At 34.8% G+C, this 26,710-nt stretch overlaps 2 protein-coding genes across 2 annotated transcripts in view; one reads left to right on the forward strand and one right to left on the reverse strand.

Annotated features, from left to right (window-relative positions):
* The window catches only part of drd4-rs (dopamine receptor D4 related sequence), a 37,844-nt gene extending 21,723 nt beyond the window's left edge, over nt 1-16,121 (forward strand). Inside the window, exons 2-5 of the mRNA XM_006633223.3 lie at nt 1,307-1,590; nt 6,070-6,182; nt 9,972-10,570; nt 13,006-16,121. Coding sequence (XP_006633286.1) covers nt 1,354-1,590; nt 6,070-6,182; nt 9,972-10,570; nt 13,006-13,208 — 1,152 coding nt within the window. The 5' untranslated portion in view covers nt 1,307-1,353 and the 3' untranslated portion in view covers nt 13,209-16,121. The remainder of the gene's footprint in view (nt 1-1,306; nt 1,591-6,069; nt 6,183-9,971; nt 10,571-13,005) is intronic.
* A 360-nt stretch (nt 16,122-16,481) lies between these two features.
* kcp (kielin cysteine rich BMP regulator) overlaps nt 16,482-26,710 on the reverse strand; it is a 100,093-nt gene continuing 89,864 nt past the window's right edge. Inside the window, exons 47-52 of the mRNA XM_015352251.2 lie at nt 26,120-26,292; nt 25,549-25,660; nt 25,310-25,411; nt 24,808-24,972; nt 24,004-24,304; nt 16,482-21,101 (exon numbers count right to left, since the gene is read on the reverse strand). Coding sequence (XP_015207737.2) covers nt 20,884-21,101; nt 24,004-24,304; nt 24,808-24,972; nt 25,310-25,411; nt 25,549-25,660; nt 26,120-26,292 — 1,071 coding nt within the window. The 3' untranslated portion in view covers nt 16,482-20,883. The remainder of the gene's footprint in view (nt 21,102-24,003; nt 24,305-24,807; nt 24,973-25,309; nt 25,412-25,548; nt 25,661-26,119; nt 26,293-26,710) is intronic.

The raw sequence follows: 26,710 nt of genomic DNA on the forward strand, positions 1-26,710 counted from the left end.
TAAATAATAGAAGACTGCATGAGGTATGGAACCAGTACCTTCACCCAGATTTTTTTGGAATGTATGTTTTTGTTTTAACTTCTGCTGCTATGCTTAATGTTAGGTTTAGGGTTTATAAATTCACTATTAAATTCGCTATTTTATTTGTGTGTTCCTGTTAAGTGTGTTGATAAGGGTAAGTAGCCTGCAATATGTCTTCAATATGATGCCTTTATTTTACCAGGATTAGACCCCTGCTACATTTTATGTACTAGGGTATATACTATAGTAAGACACTCTGTCCAGTTCTGTGCTCATACCAAAACTTCTTTGCCTCAGTATATGAATCATGCACTGTGTAAATTTCATTGGATCACTGTGAAATCTGAAAGTGGTTCTCCTGCTTCCATATAAAACGGTGTATGGTCTATTTTACCTTAAGGGTAAAAAATAGGGTGTATTGCATGAGTATAGTCCAGCTCTTAATCTGAGATATGGTGATTCCAATCTTCAGATTCTGCCTGAGACCAGGCTCCAGATATCAAATGGTAGAACAATCATGATAGCAGAACTCATTTCCCAAATCCACTAGAGTAGCTAAGCAGCTGTGGACACCTAAAAATAAAGTATTGTTTTTACTCTAGGTCTATTTGCTGAGTTTTCCAAATGTATTTTATGTGTTTAATGAATGTACTATTTTACATTTTTACTACTTTTTACTACATTTAGATTTGAGTCAGTTGAAAAACACTTTTAAATCTAATACATTAGGATGATTCATTCATAATTGACTTTTAGAACTTCTAGGTTATGTTATTTCTTTCCATGTATGCACTATAATGTTATAATAATTTTGAAAACAAAGGTAATTTCCTCACTGCATTCTTTTGTGTATAAGTAAATTAGAGTTTCATGGGGAATTGCAATGCCCAAGAGGATAGTTTTACGTATAGTAAGAGTTGGCTTAACCCTCCTTGTTGAGAATCTTAGCAATAGGGTGAAGAGGCTGCAGAGTGAAGATATAAATACTGTAAATGGTACAGTATAGGTGCAAAGCTGGAAGTGCATGGAGGAGCTTTCAGGAAAAGGTTGTCATTATCCCTCCCAAGCTTCAGTTTAGAAACATAATTTATGAATGTGTAGCATTAGGTTCAGTAGCTAAAGAAGGTGATAAGGATAAGTACGGAGCAAGGATAAGTACACAGTCTCACAGTCAGTCACATTTTAAAGAAATTAACTAAAATCTGTATTAGTAAAACACACAATACCTGTGAGGGTTCAGACAGACATTTGGATAAAATGACCTTTTCCGCTTGTTGAATTTCAGATGTTGATGCCAGACCAGGCGAACCTCAGGAGGTTGGTGACACCATCATGGTCAATGTGACCCCAACTGGAACTCTGGAGAAGGATGATGTTGAATACAACTATCTGGCCCTTGTGTTTGGAATCCTACTCATCCTGATTATCATTCTGGGAAACATCCTGGTTTGCTTGAGTGTGCTAACAGAACGATCTCTGAAAACTGCAACAAACTATTTCATTGTTAGCCTGGCTGTTGCGGACCTCCTTCTGGCTGTTCTGGTCCTTCCACTATATGTGTATTCAGAGGTAAGTTTACATTTCTTTCTGTCTTTGTTAAAAATTTCAGTTGCATTTTACACAATTTGATATATCAATACCATATCACAAAGCCAGCCTCTACTCAGCACTTTTAACAATCCAAAAGGGCTTCAACAGTCCAATAATTGACTTATAAACCAATGGAAGGAATTACAGTGATAAATTATATTTAAAGGCTTAGTACAACCAGAAGTAGTGTTGGCCTTTCAGCAAAAGAGCTATCCATAGTCACGTATTGCAAAGAACATAACTCTCCTCATATTTGAGCTGAACCTTTCATACATGACTGTAGAGTCTAACATGTGAAAAGTTATTAAGTTGAGACTTAAAGATCACACATTAATTTGGTGTTTAATAATTGGCAATTCTAAACTTCTTTAAAAATGAACTGAATAGCTCTGTGATGCACATTATAAATGTTTGTACAGATCGAATCACTGTTTCATATTTTATTATACTGTGGGTGAAGTTTGTTTTATGGCAGAGTCTAATACAACAAAACAACAAGGAAGACAAAGATCACCAACAGATAAGAACATACATAGTGTAACAGGAGATAAGACAGTTTCTTTACATTGTTTGAGAGTGATATTGCATTGGGATGAAATATTTCCTTGGTCTGTTTCCTTGGTCTGAACAATTTCCCCAATTGTTCTGCTAGTTTTTTTCAGTAATTATTACCAGCCTACTGGTACATGAGACTTTCAATAAATGATTTGTAGAAAAGTGTTCAAAAAGTTCTACCTTAAAATAGGGAGTCTCTTATTGTTTTTTTCACATCCTAGCGATTACTTTATTAACCATTTTTACGGTGTGATTTACCTAACATTTAAAAAATATCGGACTGCATGGAGTTTGCATGTTCTCCTATCTGTCCTCCAGGTATTGCAGTTTCTTCTCACAGACCTAAGACATGCTGATAGGTTAATTGGCTTTTGTCAAATTGTTTCTGGTGTGAGTGTGTGTATGTTTGTGTCTGTGTTTGCTCTGCGATGTGCCTGTTTCTTGCCAGGATAGGATCCAGCTCCCCCATGACCCTGTAATAGATAAGGCGGTTAGAAAATGGATGGATGAAATAGGTTTATCATTCCCTATGTCCCTTGACATTAAAAAACAAAAGAATAAGTATCGTTTTAACTATGTCTCATAGCCAGTGCTATGAAAATTGATCAAAGGTTCTCAAGACCTACAGTAGTGACGCATATGTGCACATTCAGAAACAGGTTACCTAGTAACACTGTGACAAATCCTGTCAGCAGAAAGATAGTTGGTTCTGCTGGAAGGTGATTAGGTAATGTGTCATTTTTCAGTGTAAAACTAACTATATACTTCACAGAAACACCTGTGATACATATTAATAAAGGCAGTCTTGCTTTATAAACTATTTTATGCTCTTTTCATGACATTACATATTATTTGAATAGGTAAAGTTACTAGTTAAATGGTAACCCCTGTGTTTTCTAGGGCAAACATATTTATTATTAGGTTATTATTTTTAGCAATACATAATGGAAATATACAGTAGTCCCAAGTCTGAGCAACAAATTGTAACTCAATTTTGCATGATCCACTGCTAAATCCTCCTTGGTGCTCTCACACTAGATAATGAAAACATGAAGTGACAAATAAGAAATAAACAGTTAGCCTTTTGATCCAGACATTTCTTAAAGGATCCCAATTAGTATGCTTCAGGAACATGTCCAGCCTGCTTGAACCAGACACCCTCAGACCTAAATGTCCTAAACGCACAACTTCTTTCTAATTTCTAATTGTGTTCTCATGTCATTTGGTTGTCCAACAGTTTTCAGGAGTTTTTTGTGACCTAATAAAATTTGAAATGATTATTTGATTGAAATATTTGATTGAAAAAGACCCTTTTGAAGACAGAGATTCGATTATTTTAGCCTGTCATCGAAATAAATTATAAAAGGCAGAAGTTAACCTTCTTTTCCTTTATTGAATTGACTCTAGTGCCGCACTGTCCTCTCTGTAACATGAATGTATACAGTATTCCAGATATATTTTTACCAAATCATTTTATAAATTCCTTAATTTAAATTCTACACTTCTCACAATATGTAAAAACTAATTGGTCTTGTATGTAATAGTTTATCCAAAATAATAAGGATTGTTTTAAAATTCTTCAATATCATTAGTGGCAATGATCCTGACACAAAATGTAGAGTACATTCTGGCTACCTGAGAAGAAGTACTCAAGTTAGCATTAAATTAGATTTGTCAGATGTCTAAACAGTCCATGACAGTAACAGTTCATAGTAAAGGTTGAAGACTCATCAGGTTTCTTAAGATACAGTTCTATCCCGGATAGGCAGCTAGTCCACTTGCTTCTACTAATCCTGACACTCATTTATATCTTGGTGAACTGGAGCTACTGGGGTGATTTACCTGACTCAAGGGTACAACAACAGCACAGCCACTTAATTACAAATCCAGATACCCTTGCTGTTTCACAAATGTTTTCTCCTTTCTCTTTTGTTTTCTACAGGTTGAACATGCTTTCAACCAGAGCTTCAAGCCTGAATGTCATCTTAAAATGTGCACTAAATGCACATCTACTATTTTAACAAATTATTTAAATTAGAAATTTTACCTTTTGTGTGGGATTAAAGTCTTTCTGAAAATCTAAACTTTCAATTTCATAGATTTTTGCTATAGTTGCTTCTTTAAACATACTTATTACATAAGACTTACCCTTTCTAAATGCGTGTTATGTGTGATAATATTATTACCGTATACAAGTATTGTAGGTCTCCTTACTCAGTTTTTTAAATAAAATTACATTAAAGTTTCACAGGACTGATTAATCCATATAGACTCCTTAGACAATGTCATCATGATTGGTTAATTCTGAGAGATTCTGATTCTTTTAGATATCTGCTTCTGTTATATTAAGATTTTTTAAAACCCTGTTGTTAATTTTAAAACTTTGTATAACAAACTCCTTAAATGTATTGTCTGTTCTCTTTTCATCTTTTCAGATAATGCTATATTTTATACACTTTTTCTGATGTTTCTATTGCTTTACAATTGAACTACATGAAAAATGTTCTCCAATCCTTTAAGATCCCCATATAATAATATTTGCTCTCCATAAGCTTTTCTGTTTTTATGATTGCATCTACATTACTCTTAAAATTTCTGTCTTTGTCCTTCTTAAATGCTGCAGTTTCATTTTAAGTTTCCAGATTTATAATAATAGATTTTAGTTTAATTTTAGTCACTGTATTACAAAAAGATGTTGCTGCTCTGGAATAAGTACATGGAAGGGCAGCTAAATTCATTCCTAGACTTGGAGGAATTTCCCTTACAGACAGCAAAGATTTACAGTAAATCTTATTTTCTCTTGAACTTTAAACTGGGAAGACTGAGGAGACCAGCTTCAAGTATTCAAAACCCTCAAACACAGTAACAAAGTCAATCCTTCTGTTCAAAGTCAATTCAAACCAGAGAACAGAAGTAAAAAATAAGAGGAAGCATATCTGAAACTGAGAGGAATGTGCAGTTCTTTTTACACAAAGTGCTGTGGGATTCTGAAGCTCCACCTTTATTCAGGAAACAGCTGTGACTCTGAGGATCATTTATCTACTACCAGTCTAGCAAGCTAATTAAGTTGAACGGTCTCCTCTTGTTTGTAATCCTTCTTATGTTGTGGATTCACCAGTTAAACAATTTGTCCATATCAGCTCTCATTTGTTTTGGGTTAATCTCGGGCAAAACAAGATTTTCAGGCCTGTTATTAAACCATAAATGATGAGAGAGAGCATTTCACAAAATTTTACCTGATCCTGTGAGAGCAGAACATGTTTTCAGATTTGCCTTTTTTTTAAAAAAAAGTATTAAATGTTTAGAAAATGTTATTGCTTATTAATTAATGTTCATTAATGTTATTAGAAATTTACAACCTCATCACACTTGTTCGAGCTTTCTTGGCTTGAAACAGAAAGAGGGCACAACCCACATCACTACAATACAGTAGCTGGGTGGACCAGTGTCTGCAGAGGACATGGACCCACAACCCTCCTATTACACTTTAATCATTACTCCATTACTCCAAGCTGTCGATATTCATTAAAATTAAATTCCATTTTAATCACACCTCAGGATAGGCACTGAGTTGTAGTGACCTTTCCCAGAACAAATGGCTTTCTGATGATATTTTATACATGTGTTATACATTTTAATTTCAGAATCATGTAGTTGTAGTTTAGCATTTCTTAAGCAGCAATATTAATGTACCAGAACTTTCCTTTTTAATTTCCAGATTAATTTTTAATCAGTTTAGATTCTACTTTAAAAAAAACAGGTGCTACCCCAAACCGTTCTGTGACTACAAGGGCACGTGGCTGCTCTAGGTGCTTCTTTGAAATGTCACACTAATGCATTTGTTAAACTGTGCTGTCATTCATGCTCTTCGGTGGAATGACTTTAACCATCATTTGTGTGTAGTTCCTGGGTGGTATATGGACTCTAAACACCTATATCTGTGATGCATTGATGACCATGGACGTGATGCTCTGCACTGCCTCTATTCTTAACCTGTGTGCTATCAGTGTTGATAGGTAAGTGCTTCCTTTCATGTTGGGGATTTTTTTCTTTTTTTTGGTTTGTACCCATGTTTCTTAAAGTTTTATTTGTCTTGCATATTAGGGTCACCACAGATGCTTTACAAAAAATGTGCATAAACATCCTTCATTAAAAAAAAGTTTAAAATCATGCATCGTTCACACCAAATGTACTGTATGAACAGCAGCACTCTACACAGTACAACTAAGTTGAAGAAAATATGAAATTCTATGAATATTTATTATTAATATCCTTATAGTGCAGTATTTATCATAGTACGTAGCATAGATTCCTTGCAACACTTGGGCCTTGGGTTTAAAACAGGAGTGTTATCTGTGTGGACTTTGTTTGTTCTCCCTGTGTTTGTGTGGGTCTCTGCCAGGTGCTTCAGGTTCCTCCCATAGTCCAAACACATACTGGTAGGTTAATTCACTTCAGGGAAAATTGGCCCAGGTGTGAGTGTGTGCATATGAATGTCTGTGTGATAGCTGTGATGGATGCTGTCTTGCACCCTTGCTTGTTGGGATGCCCTCTGGCTCCCCCATGACCCCAGAATGGGTGGATATGCTAAGAAGGATTAGGAGTGAATTTCCAATTCTAATATTACAAGATGGGTTAAATACCATGCATTTCCCAGCTACTTTGAATTTAGTCATTTTGTGTTTTTCATAAGAATCATAAGTGCATTTAAAACTGAGAATAGCAGGCAGTTCTTTATCAAAAGGAATGTAGCAGTATGGACAAAAGCTACTTGGACATATTGTTGAAGCACAATATCCAAACTGCCTTTGAGAAACAATTAGATGAAATCCTTGAAAAAATTAGCTACTGAATGCACAATAGACTAGATGGGCCAAATGGCCTCCCTGAAGTCAGCTTAGTACTGTAGGACTGGAAGGAAGAGGTGTAGAAACCATGGCAAGTCGATAAGTGCCAATTTGTGATGGAAGACATAGCAGACTGAGGTGAACGTAAATGGTAGTAGAAATGAGGAGGATCAAAGGGACTATGACTATGATGAGACTGGTTTTATGTAATGACTGAGTGGAAAATTGTGAGTGTGATGCTCTGGGAAAGAGATAACTAGCATAAGCAGAGAGAGAGAGAGATGGAATATGACTTTCATAGAAGTGTAAAACACACATCAGGGGTCCTGAATTTCTGAAAATGATGAACCTGCAAATTGGTTTGAGTAACAGGGAATATGTATCTAATAATTGGTCATAAATAAAACACAGCTGACACTTCTGGGAAGGTTCACGATAAGCATAGATTTTAAGAGTCTTTACTATGTGTATGTACAGTATGACTGAGTGGATGAGTTCAGATTTTACCTTGAAATGGATGATGAAAGGAAACTTTTTGCAGACTACCTATGGGTAGTGCAATGCTATGGAAAAGCTGGCGGTCTATGAGGAAAAGAAGAAGCATAATAGGAAAGTGACGCAGTTTTGTTTCGTGGCCTTAAAGCTGCTGTCAGTGGGCATCTGAGCTAACATAATGATGCTTGTGGAGGACCCCAAAAATAAACAATTTATTTACTGGCGTATTTTATTCAGTATACGTTTTAGTATACGTATTCAGTTTTTAATCTCATTTTTAATTTTCTCTTCATTATATTGCATACTTTTTGCATTTCTTTTTGTAAAATATCCTGATATGGTGTTTATTTTGTAGAAAATGTTGGATGAAACATCATTTTGAGGAGCTGCAGAGTGAATTTCAGTTCTGCCAGAATGATTCATTTCACCTCTGTAAGAGAGTGGTGAGAGATAATAGGACTGTATCACTTATTATTCTGCAATGCACCAGATTACTTGTGTTTAATTAACTGAGTGGTAAAAGAGCTATGAAGTCTCTAAGACATATAAAAACAAGATTTAAAGTCTTTGAAGTTTTCAAGTGAAATAGATGTTTACTCAATGCATCTAAGTTCAATTAAATGCCCACTCACAACCAATTAAATGTAATCTGTTTTTAGTGTACAAAGTATTTACTGAACTGCAAACTAGCTACTACTACTTTCATTTGCTAAAATATAAAGAAACGGCAATGATTTTGTGGATATCCAATATTCTGCCCTTCTACTGAAGAGACTGAAATTATCATTCAGTGAAATGCAGTTTTGAACGGTGATTACATTCATCCCAATAATGATTAAAAAAACAACACATAAGCTGACTGTACTGCGATTTTATATTTGAAAGTACAGTAGTTGAAAGCAATGAGCAACTTTGAAGAGTTCTGATACTGTACATTGCGATCCATTGGTTGATTGCTTTTTTAAGCAATCACTCGCAATGTTATACATTATTTTTTGTGCATATTATCTAAAAAAGAGATGTATTGCTTTACAAAATACAGTAAATTTTCCTTTGAGATATATTTTAGAATTATCATGCTGGAAAGCAAAATTCTTGATACCCTTGGCTAGGATTCAGAAGCCTCATTTTGCAGTTCAGACAGAAACACTGATATCCTCTATATGAGACTGCAAGAAGGTTTTGTACATTGGAGAGTATTGCTGCCTCACAGTGCTGGGACCCTGGGTTCTAATCTGGACCTAGGGATTATATCTGTGTGTTCCTGTGGGTTTCTTACAGGTGCTCCAGTTTCCTCCCACAGTCCAAAGCCATACTGGTTAATTGGCTTTTGGGAAAATTGGCTCTGGTTTGAGTGTGTGTCTGTGTGTGTGTCCTGAGACTGACTGATGACCCATCCAGGGTGTATCCCGCATAGCGCCCATTGCTTGCTGGGATAGCCTCTGGCTCCCCAATGACCCTGTATTGGATAAAGCAGTTAAAAATGGGTGGATGAATAAACTGAAATTCACAAGGAATAACAATGCCCAAGAATTTAGTGTATCGAAAGGATTATGAGCGTTCAGTCAAAATTTGGTTTAACCTGCTTGGCTGAGGGCTAACCTCCTAGCCACTGGACCAGGAGGCTCGGTCCCCCATTCAGAGGAGTAAGTAAGGGGCAGCTGCAAAAGTATAGATGGGGTGGATGTAAGGGAGAGAATGGGGATCCCATACAGTATTAATAGTGTTCTAGGAGAGGAAATGACGTTAGGAGTGATCGCTAATGAAGTTTAAGTATGTACAGTAGCTGCATCAGTATGCATATGCTGCAAAGGAACAGGTAAAGTTTATTCCATGCTGAAAGGAACAGAGACACAACATTTTAGCTGTGGAGTCTTCTTCAGGCGATTAGTAATTACTGACAGCTGAGTCCGATTCAACTTGGTTTTTGTCATTAACATTCACTTTTGTTAAACTCCATTAAGACATGCTGATTAGAAAAAATGACATGCAAGACAAAGGTTTTTTTAGACATAAAAATGGAAACCACACCCTTCTACACCTTTCAGGAATTAGATAAGTGATTTACATATTTGTATATCCAACACATAAGAGAAAGCTTTGAAACTGAATGTGATGACAGAGTAGTATCCCAACAGTTCTTTATTTCAGTATTCAATCTGTGTAAAATATGTAATTATGTAATTAAGGTCTGAATTTGTCATTCTCCATCACTTTGTCTATTGACTAAGCTTAATTTTTGTTCATGCTTTCCTCAGATTAATCTATAGTACAATGGTAGCATAGAACAGTATACAGTACAGTACTTTCTATGTGAGAAAACCTACTGTGTAGATATTTTACACAGTCTTATTCAAGAGCCAGCTGCGTTAAACCACAGAATTGTATTATGGCATGTTCTTCAAAATGGTACAAATAAATGCGATGAGCACACATAGTAAAGCACTGTCCTTTTCAATGCAGGTACATTGCTGTGATAGTTCCCCTGAAGTACAACAGGAACCAGTTCAGTATGCGCCAGCTGATCCTAATCACAGCTACCTGGGTCCTGTCCTTCGGGGTTGCCAGTCCCGTAATATTTGGCCTGAATCGGGTCCCCAACCGAGATAAGCATGTTTGCAAGCTGGAGGATGACAACTTCATCGTATACTCCTCAGTGTGCTCTTTCTTTGTGCCTTGCCCCGTTATGCTACTGTTGTACTATTGGATGTTCCGCGGGCTGAGGAAATGGAGCGCCAGCCGCAAGTCGAACTTGATGAGGGGCGAGAGGCGCTTCTCACTCAGCCTGAAGGGGCTCCGTCGGGAGAGGAGGGAGAAGGTGAAGTACTTGATGCCCAGCCTCAGCCCCACTGCTGCTAACCCGGCAAACATGCCGGAGAATGACCTGATAACCACTCAGCTAGACAGCACGTCTGATGTGGAGGCACAGGAAAGGCTGAAAGAAGGGAGTCCAAAGGAGAACGGTCTGAAAAACCATGGCTTGGGCAAGGGGTCCCAGAGCAAGAGCCACAGGGTGAGTGGCAGGGAACGCAAAGCAATGAAAGTCCTACCCATCGTTGTAGGTATGTATTGGTTTAAGGTGATGGCTAAGGCAAGGGATTTAAGATTTAAAAAATGCTTTTCTAATTTATGGGACAATCCAGTAAATCTTATCTCTACCATGTACTGTATATTTAGCATTTGGTGGTCTATATGGTCATATTGAGCTATAATTCGAATAATCTCTATTATATTTATCTCACTATGTCCACAGTAGGAACAAGAAGTGCTGCCAAGTTCAGATGAGTTTTAATCTAATCAGCATTGGACTGTATCGGAGCTAACTAGCCATAAAGCCATTTCATTTACCTACTACATTAAGTCAAGTATCAAATTGGTGTTAATGAATTTGGCCATCTGTTTAAGTCTGTCATCTTTTTTTTAATTTTAAGATTTCTATTATTCAGTGTGTCCTTTTGAAACATCTGTTTCACAGCAGGTTGCAAATATGAGTGCAACTATTGTGTAATAACACACTCCCAGATGAAATTACATGGGCATACAGTATCTACAGTACATAAAATAACACATTTGGAAAAATGTATACATTTGATTTTTTTCTTACTTTTAAGAGTATTGTGGTGATCACTGTTTTTGAGTCAGGCAGTGGAAGTAAGAAGTCAAAGAAGCTGTTATCCTGGCTCATGGGGAAGGTTTATTGCCCTAATCATTACAGTGGGGTGTGCTGGTCGTGGGGGAAGAGAAGGCAGGGTGAGAGAAGAGGGAGAGAAACAAAGGAGCTGTGCTTCAAGGAATCCCAGGTGATAAGAAGGAGATCAGGAATTTCTCACTCCTTGTATAAAGAGTGCAGGAAAGGAAGAGCCAGAGGAGAGAGTGGAAAGGACACAGGAACAGATCATTTTAGGAGTAAGCATATTGCTACAGTATAATGAAGATTAGATTTGGGATTTTATCACAAAGTAACCTTTTTTAAGCACTCATTTGTATTCATTGAAGCAAATATACACTAACATTTATTTTAACCTTAACCATAACTTTAGAAAAAGTTGCATCATCACGAATCGCGAACAGGTGGTAAATTCGTTTTAATTATAAAAACACCAGAGTCACAGATAGTTTTAAATGCTGCCTAAATATATAATTCATTTCTCACACTACTTGAAGTATAATTAACAATCAAACATGACATACAGTACAGTACAATAGACACTGTAGCAATATAAGATATTATGTCTTGCAACTGCACTACTATTTGTATTGTTTTTAATTTTCTTAAGAATTAAGTAGCTTTATCAATCTTTTTAAAACAACAGTGCTCCCAGCATGGTATCAGAACTTTGTGGACTCAAATTCTAGTGGACGTAATCCTACAGTACATGTAGATCCTATATAAGATGCAGTGATTGTATTTCTAAAGTGCTACTTACTGCCTCCACCTTCTTTGATGTGGTAAAAGCACTTCTGTTGAAATTTTGTTTTGAAAATCAACGTGGCTGTTTATCTTTGATGATTTATTTTAAATAAGTTACTTGAATTCTTGTTTTCCTGCTACAGTGAGAGTGAATAGCATGGATCAAAATTCAAACTGTGTTTTTTCCACTTTGGCATAAGGAGGTGAAATGCAACTGTTCTAGATACTGTACAGTTTGTCTTTTAAATGTCTGAGTTACTTGTTTCAAAAAGTCATTAGCTCCAAATGTAAAGTTTTAACTTAAAATTGTTTGAAGGTTTATATTCAAACACAATATTTTATATGTTTAAATACATCTTTGTTTAACATGTTTAAGTATTAAAACATTGAATTAACTGCTCTTTTAGGTACCTGCATTTTTTTGCATATTTATACCACTAGATCTATCTGCTTTAATTAAAATCCACTGATTAGAGATGGGTTTCTTAAATACTGTTATTTTATGTCTCTTGATTGAATATACTGTACCACTAACTGTTGAAGGCGTTACATTATCATTATGTGGTATATTAGTATTAGAAATATTTTTAACAAGATGTTTCTGCCAATATAACAAATTGGACCATCAAAGTTTTCTTCATCTGTTATGCAGGTATATAGGGTTTATGGTTTCCAAGGTGAATAGACCTTACTTCATCTTAGAACAGTCTGGTTGCCCCTCATTATCATTAAGCTGTCTTTGATCCTTAGTGGTTGAATTTTAAAGAGTTGCATTCAATTAAGCTCTTTTTGCTGTATAGTTTGGGGTGCCTGCATGTCTGTAGAATTTTAATGGTTTCATTTTTCATTGCTCACTGCCATGAGGAGTTATAAAATCATATAATATCCGAAGTCAGACATAGTGTACATTAATGAAAAGGTTACATACATTAGGTGGGCAAATCAATAGGGTAGCATATGCAAAAAGTCTATAATATTCCAGGATCAAATACTGTAACCTTTTGAGGTTGACTGAATCCTAAAGCTTAAGATTATAAAAGTAAATATAAACATTCAAATAACTAACACATTTGTCCTTTTTGACAGGTGTATTTCTGGCTTGCTGGACACCATTCTTCGTAGTCCATGTTACCAAGGTTCTTTGTGTATCATGTGACATTGGACCAACACTGATCAGTGTAGTTACATGGCTGGGATATGTGAACAGTGCAGTAAATCCCATTATCTACACAGCTTTTAACACAGAATTTAGGAATGTCTTTCAAAAACTATTATGCTGTCAAACATGAAGTCTCCATATTATGTACAGAGAAAAAATATACAAAATGTATGACTCTTTATTTTGTTAGTGTGTTAAGTTAAAGAGTGACATTATTTTTTGAAAAAATAATCCTGGAAAACATATTCCAGTACCTTCATTGCCTTAGTTGATATAATTGTGAATTCAAGAAGGACATTTCTATGCTGCCTCTTTTACGATGATGTTCTACAGTAAATGTATTAAGCTCATTTGTGTAAAATATTGCTTGCAAACTGTAGTTTATAAATCCTAGCCCAGAGACATAAAAATTGTGAAAATGTGCACATTATTTAATGAAACTGCAGTGTGATTTTATTCTATTCTATTTGTGTGTTTTTTTGTAATATTATGTCAGAAACAGCTTCTCAATTTCACTTCTCACATCTGTACAGTATATTAAAAAAGCCGTTAGCCTTCTCAACGCAGTTTCTTCCTTTGGACAATTTCTTGACCATTAACTGACAGCTGGAGCAATCCACCTTCAAAATGAGATGAAATTATTGAAGATACTGAGTTAAATTATTTTCTTGCACTTCAGAAACAAGTGGATAATGGAGGACAGCTCTGTGGCTGAACTTTAAAGACTGGACACATACAAACTCAAGATGTTTGCCCTGTCTGAAGATAGGAGACTAACAAGGACATGTTTCACTTGTAGTTGAGAATTTTGTTTGGAGTTAATAAAACAATAAACATAACCACCCTTGTAGCGGATCATAGGTTTGGAAAAAGATTTTTCAATATACAGTAAAGGGTAACTGATACATACCTGTGGTAAGCTGCTGTACATTTGTGTAATGAAACCACCAGTGTTGAACCAGTAATCTTTTTCAAGACAATGTACTTTTATAGTGTATTCTGGAAATGTGAAAGATTAATCTATTGTCCATATCGGTGAAAAATCATAGCAGTTTTGTTTTTCGGGATCTTACAGGAATTAAATTATCTGAGGCACCAAGATTTCCACGATGGAGGCCCTTTTAAAGGTATAATATGGTATACACAATGATTCATGAGGAAAAAAAAACATTTTTATGACAGTAATAATAGCATCCAATTTTAATTATTCGTGGAATCTCATAGTGCAGTCTAAGATTATTAAAGGGAATATGTGATACTATTTTAAGTTGTTTTCTCTATAATAGTGAAATTCAAGAAAGTGAAAGAAATGACTATACAGTAGCTATTTAGCCTGTTTAGATGAGATCTTAGATTATAATTTGCAGAAACGTTATTTAAATATGATATGACTGAATATTTAAAAATTGTGGTTACATTTAAAAACTGTCATCTTAAAACTACATTATGTGAAGCAAAATCTGAGATTACTTTGGAAAATGCAAATTTCTTGTAGTAAATTGTTGTCAGACAGTCTAATGATTGTTCAATTAAAGATGTTATGTGCCTGATATACAGTAGGAAGGGCAGAGGCTTTGTAAGCATTTAATTGCATGTCTTCTTCCGAGGTCCCATGCATTCAATTCATACTGTATGTTGATTGTGCAGTTTTAGATATATCATCTTTATTTTTCCCCAAATGCTCTCAGGAACAGATTGTTATAGAGATCTGTGTAAAAAACAACATTCCACAGTTCTGAACAACAAACATTCTTCTGTTAACTGCTATTCACCACTATTCACAACTTTTAGGCAACAAGTGGCATTCCACTTTCTGTTGGAAACAAAATTTTCAAAACCCAATGTCCCAGAGAACACCGTGCTGTGGGAGTTGCTGCTGTTTGGATAAGACAAGAAACAAAATTCCTGAGTATTTGGTTATTAAAGGTCCCATAGCGCTGTTTGTAAGAGATGTGTTAACTTTGACATCCTGATAATTCCACTCTGCACAATCTCACCTTTCATGTACTGCCCCTACATTAAATTCGGGAAGCAATTTCTCCAATCTGTAGCTTACAGTATACTCTATGTGATGTAGTGGGTAGTGCATAATAGTTGTCATGGGTCATGCACGTACGTGCAACTCTTCAGTAGTGGACTAAGACGATCCCCTCCTGTTTGTAAGGAGCTTTGAGATTCTTTGAGATCACCTCAAAAATATTATTATTTACAGTAAAATGCAATAGACGTATCATATGTGGAGTATACAGTAGACAAGCACAGAACTATTTTGATCACAATCATGTGGGATTGAAGGTTCCAAACAGTAGGTCATAGTCTGTGGAACATTGAAAAAGCTGAAATGATCGATTTTAGGTAAAACCTTAAAAGGATGGTTCCAGCTGCTTAGTCCTCAAAACAGACCATTTTAACTTGCTTTTATTAACTTCAGGGGTGTTATCAATTTTACATTTACTATATAAGTATTTTCATTTCTCTTATAGCTGTAAGCTGAAAATTCTGCAGTCCAATGACACAAGCCTACATCTGGATGTGGTACCATATTTGCAACATCCTTTTAAAAAACATCATCATGACTAATTAATAATTATTAAGATTTTATGTATTTTTTTATTAACTCTTATACCAATATTGGGACATTTCTCGGGGCTTAGCATGCACTGCCTCTTGTGTTTGTCTATCAGGACGTCCACACTAAGAAAAATCAGTATTGAAACCCATAATCATTGCAGGTTTCAATGTCGACATTGAGCAGAAAAATAACCTTTACAGAGGTGAGTAAGAAGTACATTCTACATTAAAATTTTAAAATAGTAGACCCTGGAGGAAATGTGAAAACAAGCACAATCGATGTGCTCAAATAACCTGGATGTATTTTTCTTTGGACACATGCATTGATTTTATTTTAAGCATTTTATATTTGTTAAAAAGAAAACAACAAAATTATTAATGTTTGTGTTGTTAACAGTGCATCAATAAACCATGTTATTAAATGTTTAAGCTTTTGTATTTAGAAAGTGTACAATTATATACTGTAAATGAATGCATTGCACCAAAACACTGCAAATTAAAATGTTTTAATTTCTGATGTTTTACATATATATATACACACATCCTCATACTGTTCATGTAAGGCTTTTTATCAGGTACATTTCAATTTTAGCACTTTCTTTTGATACTGATAATAACCTTTCTCAATTAAAACCCTGAATGATTTTCTGGAATAGCTGATCATATGAATTGTGTATATTTATTTATTAAAATGTTCTCCAAAAGTGAGTTTTAAAAGCCCCACAATGAATCTGTTAGTAACCTAAAACTGATGGAGACAACACTGTAGGTGGCTGTAGCCATATAAAGCTTAAAAGTATGTCCTCCAAATATTTACTGCTACAAATCAAAGTTAGTGTTTTATATGTTTATTGTTCAGCCACAGACAAAAGAGGGGTAACTTTCCTTTTCACTCAGAACTCCTCAAAGATATTGACTTGTACATCCAGTATAGCTAGGGTAAAACACAAGAATCACACAGAATAAAGAAGAAATCTTTAGATCAGTAATCAGTAAGTGATAAAAAATGCTTTGAGACAACTGAATGGAGTGAAAAATAATTTTCCTTAAATGATATCCAAAAATATCTTTCTTTGATATTTTCTATGGACCTGGCTAAGCTGTATTCAGCTTTTTTCCTCAAGATGAAGGTAAAACATCACTTCATTCAATATAATTACACAGAACAGTTCTGCAAAGGGCTCATATCCACATTCAGCACTGGAAAAATATGTGTTGTTTTTTACCCTTTTAAAATCCCTAGGGCAAAGTAACAAAAGATTTTCAAATTGCTAGAAAATAACTATTGTAGTTTACTACACCAAAGGAAAAGACTGTAAATTGAAAATATAAATGATTGTGTAGAAAACAGTTTATTTTTCTAGTACAAAAAGTACAAAAAATGTAAAATATACTGTATAAAAATAAATACACACAAATTGAAATTACCACAGATGATAATGTTTACAAAAATGAATCACAGTTCATGTACAGTACAGTTAAAATGGTTCAAAAGATCATGAAAAAGGTAATACAAATATACTTAAAGATACTAGGTAATTTCTACAAAAACTAAGCTATGTGGTCACACTTGCTTCTCTCTTTTATTATAAGAATAAAATATTGAAAATTGATGTTGGCTTAGACATTGCATTGACAAAAATAAATAATTAGGAATCTTAATCAATGAATGAATTGCATTGTGATTTGTAAAAAATCTTCTTGAACTGCAAAATCTCATTAATTTTGTACAATAAATCTGTACATTCTTAAGAAATCCATTGAACTGATGATGTTTTACAGTGTTGTTAAGTACAGCATTAAAATTGCACAGTGTAAATACTGTATTTCATAACTAAAAATATTACTGTGCATTTAATGAGGCCATGAGTGAACATAGAAGAAACAATCCAGGCCTATTTAGGCCTATTTATACACTAACAATAATTTCCAATAGTCTGCAAAAAAGAATAAAAGTAACTTTAATTTTGGTTAAAAAAAACTTTTTATATTTACTACAGGTCATTTTTTAACTTTTCTAATCTCTTAAGTTCTCACAATTTGTACATATGTAGGAAATGTAGGAAATTTCATTTTCTTGTTCCCTGAAGACACATTTATCTCTCAATTTCAATTTAAACAGCAATTCTCATTTTTTGAAAATAATGAGTTACTAATAAATAGATCTACTACTTTCATTAGAGCATGTTCTTCGGCTGCTTCACATTTATTGAAGGTACTGAAGGATTCCTTTTATTTCCCCCAACACATTCTGGTATAATTTTTAATTTAAAGACAGTTTTGGGTATTGTTCCTGTTTTCAAATCTAAAATCCAGATGGCAATGAAAAATGTTAATACAGTATAATAAACAGGATACATTTTTCTGTATCTACACATAAATGCAAAGTATCCTAACATACAGTATGTACATGTACAGTATGTACAGTATGCTTTAAATATTGGATCTATTGAATCTTCAACCATCAGCTATGTTATTAATGGATCACTTCTAAAAAGGGGCAATTAGTTTTTTTAATCATTTTATAGCTAAAATTTAAGCACATTTCTAAAAAAAATAAATTAGAAAATATTATGCAGAAAAACCAAACACAAGGTTTATGAATCTATCAGTGAATTTCATAATGCTGTTTCTCTTCTGAAAAAAAGTTTCAGATATTAACCTGATATTGATTGAATATCTATGGCAGCAAAAATATTTTTCATCCACCTGACCCTATGACCTATAAGAAATATGGTATTTAACAAATTTGTAATCAGTACAACAATTCATTATTTTTCTGTTACTATTTAAACATTTCTATGAATATTATGTTTTTAATCTATTTTTTTTTAAACTTAAAATATAGCACTCTGTGCTTGGTATACAAAGACCTGAGAAAAAGTTCTGACCCTTAAGTTTGAAGCAGGATTATGGTTACAAAAAAAGTCTTTAATTTACCTGTCTAAGGAATTACATTTGAAATTAGCCCAGAGGGTTTAGTTTAGGTATTAAGTATCTTGGTCTTGGAATGCACTGCTGGTCCACTTTGAGTGTTTTTTGTTCTACCTGAACTCTCAATTAATCAACTGAACAAATAATTTAGAGAATTTTATATTTTTAAGTAATCAAATTATTATTGGATTGAAGGTTTCAGTTAAGCAACCAAGAGCTCAGATAGAACACAAAAGCTGGCACACAGGCTTAACCAGGACCAGGGTTAAATACCTCCACACAGGGACACTGTGCCTTAATACTCATTAACAACAGTAAAACCCCTGTTTTGATGTTAAAAATGTATGCATATGTTGATATTAAAAATGTATGCATAACTTAGCGTACCCTCTGTTAAAATAGTAGACTTTCACTTTACTTAGACACAGCATGCAATAGAGAATTTTCCATATACTATACTCGTATGCTAAAATTCACGTCTTCACGTCTATTTTCAAGTCTGAAAATATAATGGTATTGGAATTGCCCGGAAACTGTTGAGTAGCCACACACAATCACATTCATGTTTGAAAGCCAGTGAATTAAATAAACAATGGTTGTTGTAAATGTAATCTTCATGGTGGGGGTAACCTAATCTGATTTTAGTAACATGAAATAAATATTTGGTATCATTTGAAAATATGGAAACTACATGTCTTATTAAACATTGTTTCAGCACAACATTATTATATACTGTGACAATTATTAGAAATTTCTGTAAAATCTAGGTTTGATTTAACTTTTTTTAAATACAAGCTATTTAATATTTTAGGTACTTTTAAGATGGGTGGCAATCTGTCTTGATAATTACAAGGCCACTCTAGTACTGACAGGTGTTTCAATTTGACCTTTAAATGAAACAACTGTGTGTAACAGCACTGCATCTTGCTTAAATTGAGAGTGTGTTAATTACTATGAATAGCAAGTACTGTAATTAACAATAACCATCTTGTCACATTCCCTGCCACTAATCTGAATGAATGAACAGATGAGTAGTCTTACTGATCTGATTGGTAAAGAGTATAGATATTGAAACTACAACCATGGGTCACTTTAAAAAAGGGAATTATTTCAATAAATACTTAGAATATCCAATTGTGTAATTGAGCAATAATATTTATTTTAAAACATTACTGTATTACTGAATTACTGAGACATTCAGCTGAGTGTTGGTTTTGGAAACCTTTGAAATCACACTGCCCTAGTGACTGCTAGGGTAGATAGGCCACCGTATTTCAAAGTGAACAAGCCCTGAGCTATTAATGAAAACACATAAATTAAACTTAAGGGAATGTTGCATAAAAATGAATGTTTTGTTTACCCACTTAATTTAATGGTCTCCAACTAGATCAAATGGATAAGGAGAGTCCATTTCCCTCCTGGTTGAACCAAGGGGAAATAGGAAAAAAAAGTTGTAGGAGAAGATAAAAAGTGGAATGTAGTGAGAATGTGATGTTCGAGATGCAAAAGTAATAGGTGCCAAGTAATTTAGGATTTTAGATGACTGGCTGGTCTATTGTAAACAGGTGCTGGACATTCGCAAAATCAATTACATTTAAGTAATACTGAATCATCATTATTAGTTTCAGGCTGCAGTCTTACTGTATATACTATGAACCTTCAAAGAACTTACATTATGAGAACTTGTATGTTAGGTATTATCCAAACGAACACTGAAAAGAAAGAAAGAGTTCAAAACACATTCATATCCTGCCAAAATACCACTGCATCTGCTGCTGGTCTTTCTACTGTATGTGAACTCTGAGTTACTTCAATAAACACATAATTTACAATACTAGACTTAATCAAACTATTGTGTCTGTTAAGGTTTTATTATGCAATTGAGAATTTATATGGACCTGAACCTGGCAGAACACAATAAAACAAACTGATAAATGATGAAAAATATTTCCCTCTGACTGCCTGCTCCTGTTCATTCCTCCATTGAAAATATGGATAAAGCCAAGAATAGATTGAACAGAACAGCAAAGGTACAGGCTTTTCTCAGTTTTATGATTACCAGTCAATGCTAAAACAATAGCTGCATTTACTCATCTGCCAGCTGCTCAGCATTGTGTTATGTGGCTGTTATGGGCATAATACATTTGCAATGGATATAAGAAGTATTCATTTTAACATTGGCTTAAAATTGAAGACCACTGGCTTTCTGCTGTGCAAGGTCTGCCAGCATGTAGCACCACTACTATGATGGGTTAAAAGTGCAAAAGGCTTTCCAAACCTTATTTAAATTAGTCTGTCATTTACATATTACCATAAATGATTTTAGGACAGGCTTCTGGTGGGATGCAGTGGGATTCATGTTCCACTAAACCTGCTGGGCACTGGCAGCCTGGGACGCAGGGTTTGAAGCAGTGGGCTTCGATCACACCAAGAGGCACGTCTTTGTTGAAGCAGGTCTTGGGGCATGGAGGGCCACACTCATCAAAGATAAACCCACGGTCCTGAGGACAGCCCACAGCTAAGAAGAGAAGAAAGCAGCAGTATTACCATAAATCCACCACTTGTGAAAAAGAATATCAGTTAAAAAACACAGAGAAACACAAGCCACACAAAACACATACAGTATAGTGCACACATACAGTAGTTGTAAACAGTATTCTTATTCTATGGAATCATTAATTAATAAAGCACTTGGCAACACAGTTCTTAGTTGCCAAGACCTTTCGGAAAAATATGACATTTTATTTCACTAATACAGTGTATTCACTTTCAATTTCTATCTTCATTGTAATCTCAAGGAGACAAGTACAGTACATATAATTTTGTTGTGAAAACATTTACTTCTCAGGGAATTTTTTATCTGACCTTAAACATAAAATTTCAAATTAATTTCAACAGAAATGTTGAAACCAACTATTGTTATTTCAGGCAATGAAAACAAATCTTCTGGAGTAAACATCTGTAACCTGTAGCCTGCATGATCAGAATCTTATTTATTAATGAAGGAGATTCATCGATTCTCTTTCAGTTTTTTACACAATGAACAAATAAACACTTGTATTTTTTGTTTTCTTACTTCACAGACTTTCACATTCAAACAGCACAGGTCATAGTATGCATTATGACTTGTTTTCTAATAAACTCTAATAAAAATATATCAAGCAATGTAAAATTAGAACCCAGAAAACAAAGTAATAAATGATTCACTATTCATTTTTTTCCTAAGGAAAAATATATACAACTGCATCCATGCCAACATAAATAATCACACATAGAAAATAATTTTAATTAAGAAATTCATAAGAAAAGCAAAATGATGAAGAATAAGTTAGTTTCTAATTCACACCCACAAAACACTCTGGAAAGCTCAGAGAATAATAAAAACATCAAAAATAAAATCAATCTTAATATCCAAGTAAATCTTGTTACAGAGCCACATCCATTCAGCTAGTCAGTAATCTCCGGGCACAAGAAAATATTTTTAATCAATTGATGTTTTGTCAAAATGGTACAATGTTGCATTAATGCTACCTAATTTAGAATATTTTGTAAAAGATTAAAGTTTAATCAGAAATAAGATATTGCTGTCTTGGAATCAATCACCAAAAGAGCAACTGGGTATAGTCCATAGCTTAAAGGGGGACTGAAGTCCCAATTTCTCTTATTAAATCTCATTAACAAAATAAATCAAATCATGGTCAAGCAAAATTTTACAAATTCTAAATTAACCACAAAATGGTGAATCGTGAGACTTTGTGAAAGTACTGTATGGTCATCATTGTTGTCAGAAACTGCTGTTCTTGCTACAGGTGAAAGCTCACACAAATTGCAACATGAACTGGCCCTTCCTGCACAGTAATCACCGTAATGACTAATGTGAATAAGCACAGGTTGTGCAGCGGACATTTCACCACACCGCAAAAGCATTGACAAAGTCTACACAATGAGCTTCTTCAGAATAAAGAAGGAAACATGAACTAGAGGATACAACTGGAAACTACGTAGAAGTGCATTTAAAACTGAGAACAGAAGGCACTTATTTATACAAATTGACTTTTAGTGATATGGAACAAACTATCCAGCTCATCAACTATGCTGTTGGGGATGATATTCTGGCTTGTTCAAGAAACAGGATCCTTGCATCAATAAACTACTAACTACCAAAGGAGCTAGATATGGCCTCCTCTCATCTGTAAACTGCCTTATGTTCTTAATTATTATATCTATTTTAAAAGCTAAGGTTGATAATGAATACAAATCCATACAGTCAATCCATCATTTGATTCACTTGAATAATAGGAGAGAAATCTGCAAAAGGAGCTTTCACAGAAAACAGGTGTTGCATGAATATCAAGCACAGGTAGAAAAAAGTTATTGCAGAGGATGCTTACATAAACAAAAAGTTTTCTTTAGTATTACCGCAGCAGACATCAATAGTGTTATAGAGGTAAATATGTCTACTTACTGGAAGCACTTTGGATCAAACCAATCTCCAGGGACTAATGGTATTGTAAGAATGTACTTAAACAGTTTGATATTCAATCCTCTTTCAGCAGTCACTCAAGACAGGATTAATACCCATAAACTGGCAGATTGCTGACGTAATGCCATACATAAGACACACAAATCTGAAATAAGTACTGAACTAGAGGACACATCCATGGCAGTACTGTAGGTTTCATGGGGAGTGTAGTCATAGATTTAGAAAAGGTAGATTTTACTTAGCTGAATTGCTAGAGTCAGTGGAGAGTGTTAAATGCAAGCAGCAGAAATAAAACTATATATAAATTATAGGAAATTCTGAGCATGAAGGAGCTAACTATGAAAAAGGGCTTACTGTGTTAATAAAAAGTGATATCTCTGTTCTGGGCCAGAGAAGTAACTAGATACATCTTGGGACTTATGGAGATGCCCTACACTGCCAGACTAAAGGAACAGAATATTTAGTCTTAAGAACAGAAGACTACAAGTCAAGCATTCAGAATCTTTATTTTTCAAAGTCAACTATATGGACTTCATCAGTATCAGCTGTGAAACATGTACAAGGGGAGGCTAATGAAAACTAGAGTAAACTGAATTCAAAACTGAAAAAAAACTTTTATACTTTTTATACAAAGGACTGTCGGGTGTATGGAACAAACTACCCACCTCTGTTGCCAAACCTGATACTGTCATTTCTTTCAGCTGAATGGGATCATTAGATAATTTGACAACTAATAAGCAAATGAACTAGATAGACCCCATGGCCTGCTCTTGTTTGCAAGATTTAGTTTGTTCTTAAGGTGAGCATCTGCTATCCCCTGCAAAACTGTTTGTCCGGACACCTCATAAAATAGAACACAGAGGGCATTTCAGGATTCAGAAAACTAAATTGTTAGACCCACGTGTTTCACTCCAGTCTGTCAATCTCACAAACCTACCACAGAGAGCTGGAGATCTCCAGTGCAGGATAACACCAGCCTCCCGACACTCTGATGCATAAGCCTCCAGGGCATCACACAAGCAGTCCTCCACGTTGGATCCACAGGCACACAGATCGTACACACAGGATGCGAAGAACATCTCAGGTGGGATCACCGCATGGCAGGGCTCAAACACTTCTGTCTTCAGGACACTGCACTTTGAATTGGCTGTCTTCCTGGCAGAGTACCCAGCCTCCTTACAGGGGTCAATGTCCTCCCCATCTCTGCACTGAACACTGGTGTGGTTCTCACTTTGTACCTGAAACCATAACAAGATATATAAATATTGTAGCATCAGCTACCCTCTGAATGCTACCGATCATCTTGTTCTCATATTTTGGGCCAGAAGGAACAAACAAAAAATCAATTTTGAATGTTATTTTCACATATTCCTGTTTCAGCTGAGTAAGCTGAGTTTATGTTTTAAAATAATAGAGGGCACAGTGCAGTAAAAAACTGGTGTCTGGAATATTAAGTTTAAGATAATTAACTGCAATCTTCATGAGACTAATAAGGATGTGTTGGAAAAAAGAGCGCCATTCAATGCTGCTGTCCTGAGTATGGTACAATATCATGCCTTCTTTTTAATCACGTTTATTCAAGCAAACCCTATCCAAGTCTTTGTTAAAAAAGTTATTTCGTATAATAAGCACTTCACCTTCAAAATTGTAATTAGTAGCTTATAATAAATAATTACAAATCGTTACCTGTATATTTCAAAACCAATGGCAAAGTTTAAAGTGTTTTTCTCCAATAACTCACCTTCCAGCTGTTTCCAAATGCGGCCTCTGACAACACAATCTGGCCAGTTCGTATCCTCATGTCATCCTGGGGATAATTGTTGAAGTTTCCACAGATTCCACACATATGACCTTTGTAGGTCCCAGGAACACTCACTTCCAGATGGGATTTTCCATTCCACAGCACCTGACATTTTGGTACATGACCATCAGTCATACAATAACATCACAATTACTCAACAACAAAAAAATGTTTTATGAAATAAGATGATAATAGCACAAGTAAGCACAAGAATGATGAAATTATATTATCTGAGAGTGAAGAAAAAACATTTTAAAATTGTAATACAAAATTTACAGAGCAATCCAGTTGTTCTGCTAGTCTTAGTGAACTAACAGGTAGTGAACTTGGGTTAACTAGTTCATAACCTGAACATTTAAATCAATTTAGGAAGTGGACGTTATTTTCAATTGTTTTTATATTACCAAATGTGACTATTCCTCAAGAATGAAGCATACAGTACCTTTACTCCAATGTTTGTGTTCAGTAAAATAATATTCGTCTTGCGCTCTACGTAAACATATGGCTCCTTTAGGAAAGGCAGAGTCACGGTCTGATAATCTACCTGTTAAGTAAAACCAGTTTGACTCATTAAAAGCACATTTGCACACAAAGGAGTAATTCACAAATAATACATTTCGTGTGGCAATTCACCTTCCAAACATGTAAAACTTGTGATAGAATAAATAAAAATGACCTTACCATGACAACCCAGTCTTGTAGGAGCTTAACCACAACATCCGCAATTAGTACAGTTACTTCTTTTGTCCAGGAGACTCCCTTACGGCCACGGTCATCATTAGTTGCATGAATGCTGCACATCAAGAAAAGATCTGATCACCTTTATTTATTTTTAATGTTTTCACATTAATTTGCAGAGACTGGGCATTTCATTCTCGGCTACATACAGTACAGTATATTTACATTCAGAATGTATTGTCTTTTTGTGCACAGAAACCTTAAAAGGACCAAATGGATAAGCCATTTCATTTTGAATGAACTTCAGAACGTACTGTTCTTCAGCCATGCAATAATATAAGTGTCAATGACTAAGTATTTCTACATCAATAATTACTGACACTGTTTTGCCTGAGGGTTGTAGGTAATACCCCTCCAAAAAACACACAAAACATTTAATTCTGCTCGTGGTTCTATGACATCACTGCACGACTTTTACTTTTGTTAAATGTTTGAGAAGTTCTAGGTTATCAAAGCACTCAGAACATTGACAAAAATGAAGGTTCTACAATTAACACTGCTCAGAACAACTTACCTGAAGTCTCCACCTTCACAGTCCTCAGCCAGGACATAGGTACAGGCACCTTGGAAGTGAATCATTTTTCCATCAAATGTGCGGTAGTGAGGGTCTCCAAATGCAATGCATGTAGCAGGTCGAGGAATGCAGTGTGGACAGCACATACCAGGAATAAGAGCCGGGGTCTCATCCTTTAAACAGAAGTGAATATGGTGATTTTCAACTTACAAAAGTGTCAAAGTTTTATTTTTGGCTACATTTTATCATGAACCTTTTGTTAGGCCACATGAGGATAAAAAAATAATTAAATGTTTGTTTTTTTTAATCCTAACATCTGAAATATCTATGTAACCTTCACTCACCAGATTTTTTAATGCAGTTCAGGAGTACCCCATGAGGTAATCAAATCACCTCAGTGCATGGCTAGGGCTAAGACATTGCAAATGTGTTGAGATAAAGTTAAATGTTAAGCTAAAAGGAACGAAGAAGTAGAAGATTGTGTAAAGGCAACTTTATGTCTTTGGCATCTTTAAAAATAGGATCTTTAACACAATTGTTAACACTATCGTGATGATTGTCATGCCAGACATTTCTGTAGAACAGCTTTAA

Source organism: Lepisosteus oculatus, chromosome 7, assembly GCF_040954835.1.
Source record: "Lepisosteus oculatus isolate fLepOcu1 chromosome 7, fLepOcu1.hap2, whole genome shotgun sequence".
NCBI classification, from domain to species: Eukaryota; Metazoa; Chordata; class Actinopteri; order Semionotiformes; family Lepisosteidae; genus Lepisosteus; species Lepisosteus oculatus.